Raw genomic sequence first — 18,372 nt, 5'->3', positions numbered from 1 at the left:
AATGCTCTATCCATTCCCTTTCCGAGGCACCATCCTATTTAACCAATTCCCAAGCAGGACTGTCTGGTAGAGTTTTTTTAGAGGTATTTCGGTATAGAGTTTTGGAAAAAGAAAATGGAAAAACGGAAAAATGAATTTGTAAAATTTAAATTTAATATATTCAACAAAAAATAACTAAGCTTACAATACATAGCTGGAATAGATACTAGTTTTGATATGAGAAATCTAAGTTTAATTATTTTTTTTTATTTTTTATTTCCCAAGTGTAAGACAGAACATTTTTCCCCTTTCTATAAATATTGAAGTAGTGTTTAAATATTAGATTTATTTAAAGGCTATTTTTTATTGACGAAATAGGATAGAATAAAATATGCATTTTTTAGGTTATCATATCCCATTAGATAAGAAATATATAGATATGATTTTCAATGAAATATGATATCTTTAAATATACTTATACGTGAATATGTTTTATTATATTATGTTTATATTTAATTTATAAAATGAATAAAAAAATAATATAAAAGAATATTCATTTTTTAATGTTTAAAATAAAAATTATATCACTAATAATTACTATTTAAAAATTTAAAAATTCTCTTATATTTAACAATATTTATAATTAAAATATTTAAATTTTATAAATAAATAAAAATTTATATTACATTATTTAATATATTAAAATAATTTATATATTATTTATTAATATTAGTTTATATTTTTTTAGTTTTTCTTTTTTAACTATAAATTTATATATATATAATTTATTTTGTAAAATGAGCATATAAAAAATAAATTTTTAATATATGGGATATACATATTCCATATCTTACCATAAAATTAACATATAGAAAAAAAAATAGATAATATATCTCACCATTTATTTGTCCTATATTATATCCTATCAATCAAATATGACATTTTTAGATAAAACTCTTAGATACATGTTTAAAGCATAAAAACCCGCTATTTCTAAAATCCACTTGTATTTTGTTTACAATTTTTAAAAATATCAAAATTATCCTTAGTTTTAATAAAAATAATTTTAAAATATAATTCTCATACATAAATTCAATTTTCCAACAACAAAATTACACAGGCCATTAATTGTAACTTCATAGGTCTTTTTCTAGACCTCAAACCAAAACCTGTAACACCTGCGCTCGTTGTGATACTTGTGTTGAGCTACCAAAACAAGAACTCCTCAATGGAATGTGCCTCAGATCTCGGGTGCAGCAGTGTCTCAGAAGTTACCTGAACAGGAGCATATCAAAGCAGTGTTTCAGTTTCACCATCGACCAAAAACCGGAAAACCAATGTACCTTTGAGCTATATCACAGGTCTGGTACATCAAAGGGTTCTTCATCAATGGTTCCTTGAATGAAAGCAACATGGAATATAATGAAAATATGATACTGACAAATCACTTTCATCACTATCAAAATTCCCGATAAAAGAACTGAAAATGGCCTATTATCATAATAACAAGCAGCAGGGTTATCGTTGGTTTCTTCTTCAAGATGAATACACACAGGGAACTAACCAAAACTAACTGGCATTCAGTTATTTACAGCCAAACCTTCCTGCAACCAACTTCTCAGGACCGCAAACGCCTGCTCTGCGTCTTCATCATCTTCGGGAGATTCTGGCCGGTGAGCAAACCCATGGCCTCTTCCCTCAAATATTACCAATCTTGACCCCCTGCCGATGCTCTTCTCAATATCTTTCAGCAAATTGACTGGACAAAGTGGGTCCTCGTCCCCTGAAATGAACAATACGGGTACCTTTACATTGGCTGCTGCAGATGGGTTGATTCTTGTCCCATAGAAGGAGACACCGGTACCAAAATGAGCACCCTGGTCTTGGGCTAGAACGTCTATCACGCGGCCGCCTCCAAAGCAAAACCCGATGACACCGAGCTTCTCTGTGACTCCTGCAGCTATGAATTCATCAACCAGCCATTTTACTGACATGTCAATGTCTCGAGCAACCCTTTGGCGGTCTTGTGTAGCTAGCCATTGTTGAAACATGATCTTCGGCTGGTCCTTCACCCATGGATTCCCGCGAAATAAATCTGGTACCAGAACACTGCAGTTGTTTTAAAAGCATAGGAAAGAAGTGTTACGGAATTAAAGATTCAAATTTCAACTCTACTAAAGAATCAGTTCTTCAAAAGGGATTATAAGATTGTTAATGAAGGTCAATAACATACTTGTAACCATTGCAGGCAACGCGATATGCAAAGTCCCTTGTGGATGAATCTTCAAAGCCAAAGACATCAGACAAGAGCAGTATCCCTGTACCATTATTGTTCTTAACAGCCTTGAGGAGATAAGCATTGATGCTATCATCACCCTCCCCTATGGAAAGCTCCACTCCATTGACTAATTCACAGGCCTCATCATCTACGCTATCTTCCACTTTCACTTGGCCGCTGGATACTCTGCATGCTGTGTTCTTTGTAAGTGATGGCAAAGATTTGCATATTCTCTGAACATAAACTGAAGGTTTAGTGTCAAAAGCTGCAGAATTTCTAAAAAACCAAGTAAAGAAACTGTTCCAGTATGAAAAACTTCTGCAAAATCTCACTGAATATGAGATTGATTATAATTTGATGCTAATTTTAGGTTTCAGATTTTCTTGTCTTAAAGCACAAATATACGAGGTCACCAAAAAATATACCAATATCACTACCCAAAATATTCTGTTTGGATGAGCAGAAATGGTGGTGGCCTCAGGACTTCCTTTCAGCCAACAACTTAAATCCACTGCATTGACTTATATGGAGTTCAAAAAAGAAAAAAAAAAAAAAAAATCCATGTCTTCTATGAGAAGATTGAATTCCATGGCTCAGTGCAGGAGTTGCTGCTGAAGGATGTGGTGGTGCAGTTCATGGCTGGAGCAAGGCTGTTGAGGGAATCAGAATAGGTGGAGGTGGTATTGGCATCAGTAAGCAGTGTTGTGGAGATATGAAAGCAGCAGCAGCACCAGTGATGGATGTGGGCTACAGGTGGCAGGGCTGCTCGTATGGCAGCAGTGATGGTGCCATAGTAACAGCAGCTTAGGCAGTGCAGTGGAAGTGGAAGTGGAAGAAGAACTGAGAGTGGAAGTAGAACTGAGAGTGGCAGCAGCAAGTGTGAACACATGGTTATACTGAGAGGGGAAAGTTGTGATAGTTGCGATGGATGTAATGGTTGTGGTCAAAGTGCTATGCTAAAACCTCCAAACTGTGAAATTAATATTTAGAACATCACTGATTAAGGATATTGAAGAGGGATTTAAAGCATGGATTTTTCTTCCCTTGATCAAAAAGTGAAACGATACAGAACCCTTTCCCCTTCTACAGAATTCAGCAGATGGCATGCCTTTTCTGCTACATCCAAACACACCCAAGAGAAAATACCGAAAACTAGATTCATTGATAAACCCACTGGTTCTTCAAAAGCCACCAAGATCCCTATCAACTAATTACTTTCCAAAATTTACTCATCTTTACAATCCTAAAGAGTGTTGCCATTGCTGATAGTTAAGATCCAAGAAGATGACTGAGCAAGTTTTACTCAAAAACAAGTTAGAAATACAGGGGAATAGCCAAATTTTAGTCTATCCTAAGAGGACAACAGAACTTAAAACATGGGACCTATTAAAAACTCCCTACTAGTAAAGTTTGAAAAAGGTCCAATTATAATAGACTAAAGGTTTCCTAGTAGCTGACCTACCGAGAACTGGACTTTACTTATCCTTTCCCTCTTCCATCCAACTGGGGCAACCTAATTGTATCAAAACTGTAGTCTCATTAATCCCTCTATTACACTTACAAGAATTCTTAGGTTGAGCCTGGCATTGAGCCAAACAAAAGGGTTTTTCATAACCCTGAATACAACCAGATCAAAAATTGATTGATTGGGTTTGGGTTATCTCCCGGGTATCATTTTCAGTAATGTTTTTAACTATTTAGGTTTTTGAGATGATGGAATGAGTTGTGTGGCTGATTTGGATCAACTGGAAATGCTTCTTTTTTTCCTTGAAATTTTTTTTTTGGTAACATTGCCCATATGTAATCAAATCCAGTTCAATTTGTTCTATTTTAACAAGGGTATATTCCAAATTAAATTAAAAGAAAATTACAGAAGGGAATTCATGAAACAAGTTCAGTATGAAGTTTCTTTCTATCAGTATCAACACAATCCTCAATCAAAAAGAGTAACAAAAGAGAGAGAGAGAGAGAGAGAGAGAGAGAGAAAATGTTAAATGTACTCTAATTACATACCATTGTGTCTTACTTCAAAATTGCAACTTTTAAAAGGGGATAAAAAACCCCAAACCCCTCTGCTTGGTAGCCCAGAAAATGACAGAAAAGAAAGGAAACACTGAAAACAAAGAATCAACTCAACTAACCCAAACGATTGGTTGAATCTCTTCCAAGGGAGGTTTACTTTCTTGGGATCTCAAAAAATAAAAAAAAACTAATTAATTTTTTTTTTAAAAAAAAAAAACCCGCTCAATTTCAAATCTCAAATTGCTTTATCACATTTTCTCAACAACCAAACAGGCAAAAGGGCATATACATAATCTGCAGCACAGTTTCCCCACCACTCATCAAGAAAAACAGAGAAAAACGTGCATAGTTTGATATTTCTTTATAACATCTTTCACATCAAAAAGAAAAACATGAAAAGAAATTGTAATGAAACGGAGAGAAATTGAACAATAAAAACAAGAATTGAATAAACAAAACAGAAATAAAAATAAATAATAGACGTACAGAAGAGAGAATCCGAGGAGAAGCAGAGATTGAGGAGTAGTGGCAGTAGAGTGGCCTTCTGAAGCTACTGCTGATTGAGGAGGCTGAAAGCAAAGCAGGAGGTAGTGTGTTTGTTGTCATGGCCAACCCCATATCTCTCTCTCCCTCCCTTCACTTCACCCAGAAGCCCACAAGTCTATTCAGTCTCACACTCGCTGCCACCAATTGCCTAACCATATGCATACAACTGGCCTTCGGATTTTCTTTCTTTCTCTCCCACAAAATCTCATGTAGGGACTAAATTTATCCTGTTTATTTTCCACGTAGGCTTCCAAAAATTGAGGAAAAAGAAAATAGAGGGAAAATCCATTTATAATTGAATAACTTATTTTTGTATATTATTTTAAATTTATTTTATTTATTTTAATTTTTTTATAAAAGTCAAATAATTTAAAAATATAGACATTTATTTATTTTTCATATTTTTTTTTATAATAAAATCAAATATAAGAAAGTTATTTTTCTTTATCATTTTCCCACATCTATCTCGTTGTCAAAGAAAAATATTTTTAATAATATAAATACTAACTTTGACCGTATTAAATACTAATTTTAATAGGTAAATATATGAAATTTAAATTAATTTTAAAATATTTTATTTTATAATTATTTTTACATATAAAAACTCACTTTTTTTTCTTTTTTTTAATGGGGTAATTTTAAGGCTTTCTTTCAATTATTTAAGAGTTTATATATTTAAAAAATTACATTTATTAACTTGTTTGTTTAAGGAGGAAATTAATAATTTTATATTAGAATTGGTTAAAATTATATAAAATCGAAAAATGATGGATGAGAAGTATGGGAGTTATGGTAAGGCCAATGTAGAAGATTATATGCCCATGATATTTTGTGACTGCCAAAGCCAAGGCAAGCGATGGCCTCAAATTATAAAATCTCGGTTGAGCTTGAAGTGGCTGCGGTCCAAGCAATTGCTTTCCACCGGATTTTTGATAAATTTATGGTAAATTAAAAAATATATATATATTTATAAAATTTGGTAGTTTCAAAACCATCAATAAAATTATGATATTTTGTGAACATCATAACTTATCTTAAAATCATTTTAAGATACTATTTCAGTTTTTTATTATAAATTTAAGTGTTCAAGACATGACTTAAGTTCTTTTTTTTTTTTTTTATGTATAATTTTTTATGCAAATAATTTATTTTTATTCCATTTTTATGTTTTTCTATTTTATTTATTTATTCTAGTTTTTTATAATTATTTTTGTTGTCTACTAATTTTTTTTTTTTTTTTTTACAATTATCTATTTTCTAATCTATTTTTTATAATTATTTTTTTCTAGTTTTTAAAAACATTTTTTAAGATTAAAATTTTAATTCTCAGGTACCTGTCGATGAAGTATTTGACCCAATTTCTTTTTAGTGTAACGTTGAAGGCTACAAGCCAAATTTACATGAGTAGAAGATGGAATTAGAGCACCAAGGCCATAAACACATTCAATTGTCATTCAATTGTGTGAGAGTAAAAAATGCATGAACATGAATATACATCACAAAAAAAAATCACAATTCATCCATTTTCCGTGATCCTTCACCATTTCTTTAACAAGTTGCCCAAAAGTTTGACTGATAATAGGGGTATCATCTTTAATTATTTTTTATTGATTTTTATTTAATTTATAATATAATATATTTGAGACCAACTGATTTATCAATGTTGCACTGTTACAAGATTAAATTCATGAAGTCATGACGAAGAATTGGGGCATTGAAGAGTCAGAAATTGAGTTGATAGAGTTAAAAACGGGAGAATAGAAATAATAGTTGGGATATTGGAGGAGAATTAAAGAAAGTTAGAAGAAGGGTACTGTAGAGTGTGCTTGATTTCAAAATTGTATTTTATCTTAATTTACAATTCAACTCTAGTTTCCTCATATTCCATTGTCTCAAATCATAAACTAAGAATTTTATTCTTATGAAAGTTGTTCTTGTATATCTTGTGAGATGAACGGAAAAAGTCTCTAAGTACGGAGTATCACTTAGAATTTACTAAGTGTAGTGTATTATTTGAGAGTTCAAAAGTAAGACATCTTTTGAAGAAAATTGTAAGTACACGTTGATTAATCCAATAATAAAGCTTGAAAGATTAGTCTATAACTCTCGGTATAGTGAAAGCTTAAGTTCTAATTACTATAAATCTTGAATTTACATTTCTCTTCCCTACTCTCTTTATTTATTTACAATTACTCTTATATTAATTTTATCATAGTATTATTTATATTATTACTTCTATCTTATAATTTTCAAATTTTAAAAAAAATAACTATCACCCTATTTATCATTTTTGCCCTCTCTTCTCCTCCATTCGAGGGCTATTACTTTAAGTTGGTATAGCTAGAATCCCAACATAATATTTTTTTTCTTTCATTTTTCATCGATGGAGTGAATTACCAATTTTAAGAGCTTTAAAGGTAAAGGTAAACCTCATTTTCTTTTATACTTTTCTCTTAACTACATTTATTGGGAATTATATAATATGCCATCAATTAGTTAAATATAATAATAGTTCTAATACAAAAATAATAAATAACATTTTCAAAACAACTGAGAAAATAAAGGTTAATTTTAATAGAGAAAACACCTAAGAGGGGGTGTGAATTGGTTTTTTTAAAAAAAAAAAAATTCAAGCACCACAAATTCAAGTAAAAAAAAGCACAAATATAAAAAAATAGAATTAGAGGAAGTAAACTCGTAATTTATAGTGGTTTGGGACCCTTTGTCTACGTCCACTCTCCTTAAGCTCTTAACCGAGTAAGAGTTTCACTAAAGCTTCAACCAAGCTTTCAATACCTTTACAATTGGATTCCAACTCCAATGGACTCTTACACAATCCTTTCAAGTCTCTACTTACTTGAAGCTTCTAACACTCAAATAACAAGTTTGAATATCTCAACCTAACTCAACAATGACTCAAATACAACTCAAAAGTAGGATGAATCACAAATGTGCACTAAAGAATAAAAAAAAATGGAGATTTAATGCACCAATAAAAGAATGAGAGTTTTTAAGGCAATAATAAGTAGGTAAACAAATAAATGCAAGTGTTCTCTTTCTCATAAATGAAGTGGAGCTCAAAATTTATAGGTTTCTAGCCTTGAGAGCCAAAATGCCAAAAATAGCCTTAACTGATCGAGTTAGGGGTCATCTGATTCACTAGACGTTGGGCAATAAATGCACGGCAGGTGATTATTAGGCCTCGACTATTCCTCGATCGGGAAAACATATCCCTCAACTGGGAAAGAAAGGCTACTGGAAAAGAGAAGATTTTTTGCTTTTCTCGACTGAACTTCAATCAGGAAAGCGTAACCGATTGACCAATACCTTAGTCAGTTGAGTCGATTGGCCACTACCTCGACCAATTCATATTTTTTGGCCCGACAACTTATATTTGTCTTGTATTTTCTCTTCTAACACTTAGGTAAGGTCTTTAGGTAAATTAATATTCAAATTTTGAAACGATTTTGTAGACCCTCCATTTTGTTCTTTTAGCACATGTCATATTAGGTGTTCATTTGACATTTTACAGCAATTCCAGGTGCCCTATTGCTACTCAATAGCTTATCTTTTCTGAGTCACTTTGATTAAGGGGTTTATTCAACTCCTCATTGTGACCTTGGCTGCCATTCGAGTTTAGATTTGGCTTCACTTAAGTGCACTTTAGGTTAGACTCTTGCTAGGTCACTTAAGCCTACATGGACTCATCTTAGGCCCATTTAGGTCCACTCGGCCCATTAGGCACCACCTAAGCCCATTAAGACTCATTAGGTCCACCTTAGGCCCATTTAGGTACACTTGACCTATTAGGCACCACCTAGGTCACTTAGGCTCACTTAGACACACTTGACTTATTAGACATTTTAGACATGACTTGTATAACTTGTATGGTTGCATGACTTGTGTGACTCATTTTTTATTCATTTGTTTATCTATTTTTATTTTTGATATTTATTATTATCAATCACCTATTTTTTTATCTACTTATTTATTTACTATTATTTATTTGTTTGTTTATTATCTTGCTATTTACTCATTTATTTATTATTATCATCTGATCATTCTCTAAAATCTTTATTCATTTATCTAATTCAATAATTTGATGTCTTTACAGGGAAATCTACCAAGCAGATGAGGAAGAATTTTTGAAATTTGTAAGACTTTGAGAAGGAAAGAAATTCTTTTAGGTGTTATTGAAGATCCTTTGGAGAGTTAAAGGATGGATGAAGAAGCTTTTGAAAAATGTGGGACTCATGGGGTGAAAGGCTCTTTTTGAAATTCAGAAAGAATTTTTCTGGTGGAGGAGACATAGAATTCGGAGAGAAGAGGACTCCTCAGGAAGGACGGCTGCCAATTGCCATAAAAACACAGGCTGGTGGTTTTGGAAGGGGGGAGAAGTTTTCAAAGCAGGGACTTTCAGCACGCATCGAAAAGAGGAGGAAAGAAGGAAGCAGAAAGAGGAGTTCACCTGGGTCATCAGGTCTGGTCAAAGAAAATGAGAGAGCTCGTTGGGATTGTTAGGGGGATCTTTAGAGGAGGACAAAGCTCGCTTGAAGCCAAACAATATTTCTTGAGAGGAATTTCTCCAGGTATGGTCAGATGAAATTAGTATCTTCTTATCTCTATATGATTCAACATCATCCATTTTTACAAATTCTGGTGTTATCTTGTTGATTGTTGTGAATATTTAAGGTTGATTGTTTCTTCTGTGGAATGATTTTAAATATGTGCATGCTCTGTCCTGGCTTGAAGTGTAGTTTTTTTTTTAAAAAAAAATCTCTACTGTTAATGGGTGATGCATATAATTATCGCTAATACTGGTATCTAAGAGTTGTGCTAGCTCTTGCTCTCTAATATCCTCCACCTGTTTTCAAGCCTTTTGACAAAATAATGGAATGCGGCTTGTCTGTTTGCCCATCCTTTGTCTTCCTTCCTCTGTTTTTCTTGGATTATTTTTCTATGCTTCAACATCTATATTTCTCGTCTCCCTTTGGTACACGGAGACCATAATAGCATGAGTATTTCTAGAAAGGTGGAAACTTTATAAAGATTGTATATAATGGGTTGTTTGGGGTTAGATAGATTCAGAGGCCGCCATCGTTTCTGGGAGTTCTCAAGCACTTGTGAATACCGCAGGAAGTGGTCCAATTGACAGATGCAGTTTTCTAGATCACAACGCTTGCTTCAGAATGGTGTGTCATATACCATAACCCTATATCTATATGATAAGATGCATCAACATGCTTCAAGCCATCAATCCTCATCAAGTATGAAGAAGGAATGCCTTTCCATGACTTGAGATGAACCCTTGACATGAAGCATCAAGACTAGAAAACATTAAGCACTGAGCTCCCTGTGGGTCGAGTAGTTCAACCCCAAATGCCACATATTCATAGTGACAGCCAATCAACCTTCCTAAGCTTTGAAGACGGAAACCCCATCCATTTGAACTTAATCGGTTTGCAATGGGATTGACCGACAATGGAGTCCATATTCTGGAGCCCTTGGAATCAGAAGGTAGGCGGGACCCCCTACCACTTGAAGATGGCGCACTCCAGATTGCACCTCGGGTCTCACTCTTGCATGGCCATTTTTTAAGTGCCCTTGTAATTTATCATGTGGGTTGTTGCGTTTCAGTGGGTAAATGAGATTGATTGATACACCATGAAAGGCGAAACCAAGCTGTTGGTTTCTCACATGGCCGATAGGAATATGGATTCTGGACGTTTGTGATAAATGGGGGATTGGGGTTCTTCGATGAATCGGAGACCAACATCAATTCATGCAAAAGTAAAATGGGCCTTGGTAGGAGCCCAACATCCTTGATTTCTCCTCTGATTATGATTCAAATGAGATGATTGCTGGATATTCGCTTGATATTTAATTCTCCTTGATGATATACATGAATTTATTTTGTATTTATTGTTGAGCTAACCTTGTTTCCCATTAAAGCGCTCAACTTGCTATCTAAGTATGCTCTCTATCTCCCAATTCCAAAATTTTATGAAAATGCATGTTATCATGAGCTAAATCCATGTTTGAATGATGTCCTTGATTACCTTGACACTTATTTGATACTAATAAAATGCATGTGGAGTGATATACTATTCAAATTAACTTTGATTGTCTTATGATTGCGCTTAAAAAGCAGTTCAAGTACACACCCTAACTCTCCTTTATGATTGTAATTTGATTTCCTATTTGACATGCTAGTATTAATAGAATCTTGAAATCACCTTAGTCTACCTAGGTACCTTCAATCAATTGATTAATTGCCACATTTCCCTCGACTTAGCCATTAGAGACCTTTTTAAGGCTTAGAGGGGTGCTACCTCTTTGAGGTACCTTCCCAATAAATAACCTGATCCTTGGACCTAAACTCGAGTTTGTTCAAAGACATGCTTTTCCAAAATCATGGAGTTACTTCTTTAGGGTTTTTCTTTTTTGTTTTATTTTCCTTTTAAAAATAAAATAAAATAAGTGGTGACTCTATCTTTTCCAAAACTAATTTTTCACCAACAAAAATGAGTTTTGCCATTGAGTGGGGACGCATGTAAAAAATGCTTGTCCACAGATTTTCCTAAGGTTCATTTGATAAAACTCGGGTTTTGATAGAAATGTAACTTTAATGCATAAACCAAGTTTTTAAAGATGCATGAAAAGATATAAAAATCTTAAGTGAACTCATGCATTTATCTTACATATGTTTCCTATGATTAAAGGTCTTCCAAATGTTTTGATCTTGCATCCATTGGGTCCTTTGATGAATTTCCAAATTAACACTTGAAATTTTTTATAATTCAAACCAATTAGCCACTTAACCATAGTTTGTTATCATAAAAAAAAACGATTAGGAGAATCCTTGGGCTAACAATCTTCCTCTTTTTTATGATGACAAACCTTGGTTATCTAAGAGGAAAAGAATCTCTCCCTCAAAACTAATCATGGATCAACAATCAATATTTTAAGAATTAAAAATAAGATGATCAAGACATGTTGGATAGTATTGCAACAAGAAACAATGTAACTCATCAAATATATACACATATCATATATAATGTCAAATGTATCAGTCAGTACATCATATGTCCAATAAGCTAAAGTAACTAGAGATAAGCAATATATGATCCAAACAAAAAAAAAATGATATGCATGTCTCCTATATCTAGCCTCTTAGATCCTAAAATATCTTCTCCTTTGGCAACATAAAAAAAAAAGAAGGGGGAGGGGGGAGGGGGGGAGGGGGGGTGGGGTATCCAACGAATCAAGGCTAAGAAGGTGGAGGTGGAAATATGGAATGCAAGTATGCCATCATCTCATCATGCTGACACACTATGTAATCCTCAATGTGATCAATCCTCTGTTAAAGATACTCAAATTGATAAGTGAACCTAGTCTGATATTGGTCCATCCTATCCTCCTATATAATAAAATCATGTGTCACCAAGGGATTTAATTTGAGCGGATAAATCCATCTAAGGAGCATGGTTAGGAGTAGGAGGTGCCTGAGACTGTGGTATCTCAGTATAGGTGGTCTCAGTGTATGATGTTTGAGTAGATGGTTCCTTTGTAAAAGTTGATTTAGTCATCATTGACTCAAAGAAGGTGACTCAAACGGAACACCCCCGATTTATGAAGGAATCTCTATTTGAATTGGGAGAATATCAAGCTCGGGCCCTCTTTACTAGTGGCCACTCTGAGGGTCTAGTCCACCCTCAAGGTTTACTCCACCCTGCATCTCCCTAATCTCTACCTCCTCCTCAACTCTAAGGTGTGCCTATCCCTGTCCCTGTCCCTGTCCCTATGGTTGTGCTCTCTCTGCTTTTCTGATCCAAGAACAATTTGGAGTCTTCTCAAATTTCATCCACCCCATGGATTGATCATCATATGTATCATATGTACTGGGAGCCTCAAAGTCTATCTCTCTGCTAAGGTTAATGCTAACATCCTTGAATACTCGGGAAAAGAAGCAGTCATAGGGGAGTGCTTGAGTGATGCTCTCACAACATGCAATCATCTGCATTATCATTAGATATCCTAAATGGATCCGTCTCCCAATCAAAATGGAATCTATAAGAAATGTCTCGTAATAGGAGACTTCATCTCGGTGTCTACCCTGTGGTAGGAAAATGAAGCGCAATATATGATGTAACACTCGATTGATGATTGTCAAGTTTTGTGCTGATGGCTTGCCCATCCCGTCATCTGACAGTTTACAAATCCTCTTAATAGTCTCTTTATGCTCAAATCCCAACAGAGTGGGCCAGATCTTGGACTTGTATATTCTAAGTTCAACAGGAGCAATATCAAAGATATGTATAACAAATGCTCTTCAGGTCTAAGCGAATCTCAACTCCTCTAATAGTGGATAGGATTGAGCCACCCATGTCATAAGTCACCATCGAGTAGAATGCTCATACCAGTGTCGGAAAAACCAGCTCAAAAATCATAACAATCGACAACCAGCTCTGTTAGGGACTCTCTATGGGACTTGAACCTTCGGGGGGTGTTAACTGCCCCATTAGGCTACCATGGTGGGTAGTAGATGAGAGAATTTTTTTTTTTTTTTTTTGTTAAAGAAAACTGATAAAAAAGGAATAAGTTTATGATCAGTAGTTTGTTTTTTCCACATACTTTTTAAATTTTGTTTATTTTCCTCTCCATCTTGTAGGGAATTAAACCGAATTCCCAACCCGTGAGAAACAAAAATTAGAGAAAACACACGCCAAAGAAAAAAAAACAATCACACGCACAAGACAGTATTTACGTAGTTCGGCAATTTGCCTACGTCCACGGAGTTGCAGGGATATCACTATTATCAGGGAAGAATACATAGTACAACCTAGCGGCTACAATATTCTCTCTATATATATAACACGGCAACCCCACCATACTAAAAAACCCTAATTACAAAAGGTGGTTCCACAATGGGCTAAACGGGCCCAACAGACCTCAATAAATCTCCCATTAAAAAGCCATGCAATATTATTCAGGTTGGGTCGTCAAACTAGATCAAAGAAAACTAAGCTCCACAAAGCTCAACAAATCTCCCACTTGGAGACTAGTCCAATCACCAACATCAAACCGCTATCCTCCAAGAAACAATCCCTCATCCCTACAACTCATCCTCCTGTCCTCAAGCTAGAAGACCAATTGAAACTGCGCACAAATTCAGCTTCTCAATGGTGACACCCTTAGTCAACATGTCTGTAGGGTTCTTAGATCCACAAATCTTCTCAATTATTACCAGTTTATCCTCAACAAGATAACGGATAAAGTGGTATTTTGTTTGTATATTTTTCGACTTTGAATGAAAAGCTGAATTTTTGGCAAGAAAAATTGCACTCTGACTATCACTATGTAGAATGCCCATCTCCTGCTTCTTACCCAATTCATCTAAGAAACCATGTAGCCAAATCATCTCCTTTCCAACTTCAATTGTTGCAACATACTCAACTTCTATAGTAGACAAAGTAACAATCTTCTGTAGATTTGAACTCCATGATATAATTGTACCACCTAGAGTAAAAACAAACCCAGTAGTACTCTTTCTACTATCAATATCACCAGCAAAATCAGCATCTACATAACCCTGCAGTTTTAAACTTGCACCTGTAAAGCAAAGACATGTATCTAATGAACCCTTCAGATATCTTAAAATCCACTTGACTGCCTCCCAATGCTGCTTTCCAAGCCTACTCATGAATATGCTCACAATTCCCACTACATGTGCAATGTCTGGCCTTGTACACACCATAGCATACATCAAGCTGTCAATAGTTGAGGCATATGGCACCTTGCTCATATGGTCCATTTCTTCTTCTGTCTTCGGTGACTATTCTTTGCTTAGTTTGAAATGACTACCCAAGGGTGTGCTCACTGGTTTAGCTTCATTTATGTTGAACCTGTTGAGAACTTTCTTCACATACTCTGACTGTGAAAGCTTTAATGTACCATTAGCCTTGTCTCTAATGATTCTCATACCAAGGATTTGCTTTGCAGCTCCCAAATCCTTCATTGCAAACTGTTTGGACAATTGCTTCTTCAGATTATTAATCTTCTCAATGTCAGACCCTGCAATAAGCATATCATCCACATACAACAGTAATATGATGTAAGAATTGTCAAAGGACTTAACATAGCAACAGTGATCAGCTTCACATCTCTTGAACCCAATTCTATGCATAAAATTGTCAAACTTCTTGTACCACTGTCTAGGAGCTTGTTTAAGGCCATACAAGCTCTTTCTTAGTTTGCAGACTAGATTCTCTTGTCCCTGAACAATGAATCCTTCTGGCTGAATCATGTAAAGGTCTTCCTCCAAGTCACCATGAAGGAATGCTGTCTTCACATCTAACCGCTCAAGATGTAAGTTTTCTGTAGCTACCATTCCAAGTATAAGTCTAATTGTTGACATCTTCACAACTGGAGAAAATATCTCTGTGTAGTCAATGCCCTCCTTCTACTGGAACCCTTTAACAACTAATCTGGCCTTGTAACGTTTGTTACCATCATGCTCATTCTTTATTTTGTATACCCACTTGTTGTGCAAAGCCTTCTTTCCTACTGACAATTCAGTCAGTTCCCATGTCTGATTCCCCAACAGGGAATCCATCTCATCCTTCATGGCTAACTCCCACTTGCTTGAATTCTCATCTTGCAAGGCTTCATCATAACACTTTGGCTCACCACCATAAATCAACAGGAGATAATTTAAAACAGGTGAATAACGCTGCGAAGGTCTAATGTTCCTGGAAGATTTGCGAACTTCAGCTACAGGTGTACTCAAATCTACCTGTGAATTTTCATTCTCCTTATCTTCTTTACCCCCTTTTTGGACAGTACTTTCAGTCAATTCATCTAAGTTGACAAACTCAGATTTCTTTTGATCTATCTCTATAACATCTGACACTACAATTGACCTGTCCTCGTACATAACCTGTTCATTAAATATCACATTTCTACTTCTGATGATTTTCCTATTTTGTTCATCCCAAAACCTATAGCCAAATTTCTCATCACCATAGCCAATGAAAAAACATATTTTTGACTTTGCATCAAGTTTACTACGAGCATCAAAATCAATATGAACATAAGATACACAACCAAAAACTTTTAAATGTGAAAACTTCACCTCTTTACCGCTCCAAACCTCCTTAGGAAGTCTGAACTCCATGGGAACTGATGGTCCTCGGTTTATCAGGTAAGCTGCAGTGCTAACAGCATCAACCCAAAAAGTTTTTGATAGTCCAACATGCAACCTCATACTTCTAGCACGCTCATTGAGAGTTCTGTTCATGCGCTCAACCACACCATTCTGCTATGGTGTCCCAAGAATGGTTTTCTCCATCCTAATTCCCTGTGTAGCACAATACTCACTGAACCCTCCATCTATGTACTCTCCTCCATTATCTGACCTCAAACATTTTATTTTCAAACCTGTTTCTGTCTCAACCATGGCCTTCCACTTCTTAAAAGTTTCAAATACATCAGATTTATTTTTCAGAAAATAAACTCATACCTTTCTACTTGAGTCATCAATAAAAGTGATGTAGTACCTTGAACCTCCTAGCTATGCAACCGGAGAAGGCCCCCACAAATCAGTGTGTACTAGTTCTAATTTTTTAGCCTTCGGTGTCCTGCCAATTTTCAAGAAGCTCACCTTTTTTTGCTTTCCTAATATGCAACTTTCACACATGTCAAAATCAATGGACTTCAATTTTGGTAGTTTTTCTTTTGACAGCAACATCTTCATCCCTTTCTCACTCATGTGACCAAGTCTGCGGTGCCATAGGCTTGTATCAGTACTTGCATAAGCAACTGCAATTGTGTCTCTTGGACATGAGGTCATATACAAAGTACTAGTCTTCTTTCCACGAACCAATACCCTAGATCCCTTTGTAACCTTCCAAGTACCACCAACAAATAGTATTGCATGTCCTTCATCATCAAGTTGTCTAACAGAAATCAGATTCCTCCTCAGGTCAGGAATATGTCAAACCTTCTCCAGTAACCAAACAGACCCATTGGGCAATGATATCCGGACGTCTCCTAGACCCACAACATCCAACCATCAGCTAAATACACCTTACCAAAATAACCTGTAACATAATTCTGTATGATTTCTCGGTGTTAAGTGGTATGAAACGAAGCTCCTGAATCCAAAACCCAATCATCAAGTGGACTGTCTACTGCAAGAAGTAATGCATCATGTACCTTTTCTGTTACAGCATTAGCAGAATCATCTTCATTCTTCTTCTTAGGGCTTTTGCATTGTCTTTTAAAGTGGCCTGTTTTCCCACAATTCCAGCATTGTACTTGTTGGCCTGATGTAGATTTGCTTCTGTTTCGATTAGAATTTCTGGAATTTGATCTACCCCGATTTGAATTTCTGTCATTACATTTGCCTTTTGTCTCAAGGTTTAAGGTAGAACCAGATCCTGAGGTTTCACCTGCATCTCTTCGGCGAATCTCCTCAGCTAGAATTAAATCTCGTATATCATTGTACTTGAGTTTTTCCTTTCCCATAGAATTGCTTACTGCCATCCTCATTGCCTCCCAACTGTTTGGCAAAGAAGCCAAGACGATCAGAACACGAATCTCATCTTCAAAATCAATTTCTATAGACGACAATTGATTTGTGATTATATTAAATTCATTCAAATGTTGTGTTACTGATGCATTCTCTGCCATCTTCAAATTGAACAATTTCTTCATCAGATGCACCTTATTGTTTGCGGACAGCTTTTCATACATATCGGACAAAGCCTTCATTAAATCTGTTGTGATCTTCTCCTTTACAACATTATGTGCAACAGACCTAGACAGAGTTAACCTAATAACTCCTAGAACTTGTCTGTCAAGAAGCGTCCATTCCTCAGCCTTCATACTCTCAGGTTTTGTCCCCAAAAGAGGCAGATGCAATTTCCTCCCATAGAGATAGTCTTCAATCTACATCCTCCAATACGCAAAGTTTGTGCTATCAAAATTTTCTATTCCAGATGCCTTTCCTGCTTCCTCTGCCATTGCTCCCACTCAAACCTAACCCTAGGCTCTGATACTAGTTGTAGGGAATTAAACCGAATTCCCAACCCATGAGAAACAAAAATTAGAGAAAACACACGCCAAAGAAAAAAAAAACAATCACACGCACAAGACAGTATTTACGTGGTTCGGCAATTTGCCTACGTCCACGGAATTGCAGGGATATCACTATTATTAGAGAAGAATATAGAGTACAACCTAGCGGCTACAATATTCTCTCTATATATATAACACGGCAACCCCACCATACTAAAAAACCCTAATTACAAAAGGTGGTTCCACAATGGGCTAAACGGGCCCAACAAGCCTCAATAAATCTCCCATTAAAAAGTCATGCAATATTATTCGAGTCGGGTCATCAAACTAGATCAAAGAAAACTAGGCTCCACAAAGCCCAACACATCTTTCACAATTTTTATTTTTATTTTTGAAAATATATGAACTTCAAATAATTTGAATTACATTTTTATTTGTGTTTAAATCATTGAATTTATTTTTATTTT

General features: G+C 35.2%; 1 protein-coding gene across 1 annotated transcript; it reads right to left on the bottom strand.

The window, feature by feature from the left end:
• Positions 1-1,305: 1,305 nt before the first annotated feature.
• On the bottom strand, positions 1,306-5,025 carry LOC100261428 (uncharacterized). Its single transcript, XM_002264760.5, has 3 exons — positions 4,766-5,025; positions 2,213-2,490; positions 1,306-2,088 (listed from the first exon to the last, which is right to left on the bottom strand). Exons 1-3 carry the CDS (start codon positions 4,895-4,897, stop codon positions 1,560-1,562), a joined length of 939 nt encoding a protein of 312 aa, XP_002264796.2. The 5' UTR covers positions 4,898-5,025; the 3' UTR covers positions 1,306-1,559.
• Between the last annotated feature and the right edge of the window lie 13,347 nt (positions 5,026-18,372).

Source organism: Vitis vinifera, chromosome 18, assembly GCF_030704535.1.
Source record: "Vitis vinifera cultivar Pinot Noir 40024 chromosome 18, ASM3070453v1".
Classification (NCBI taxonomy): Eukaryota; Viridiplantae; Streptophyta; class Magnoliopsida; order Vitales; family Vitaceae; genus Vitis; species Vitis vinifera.
The sequence above is the reverse complement of the archived record's forward strand: the minus strand, read 5'-3'. Positions and strand labels throughout refer to the sequence as shown.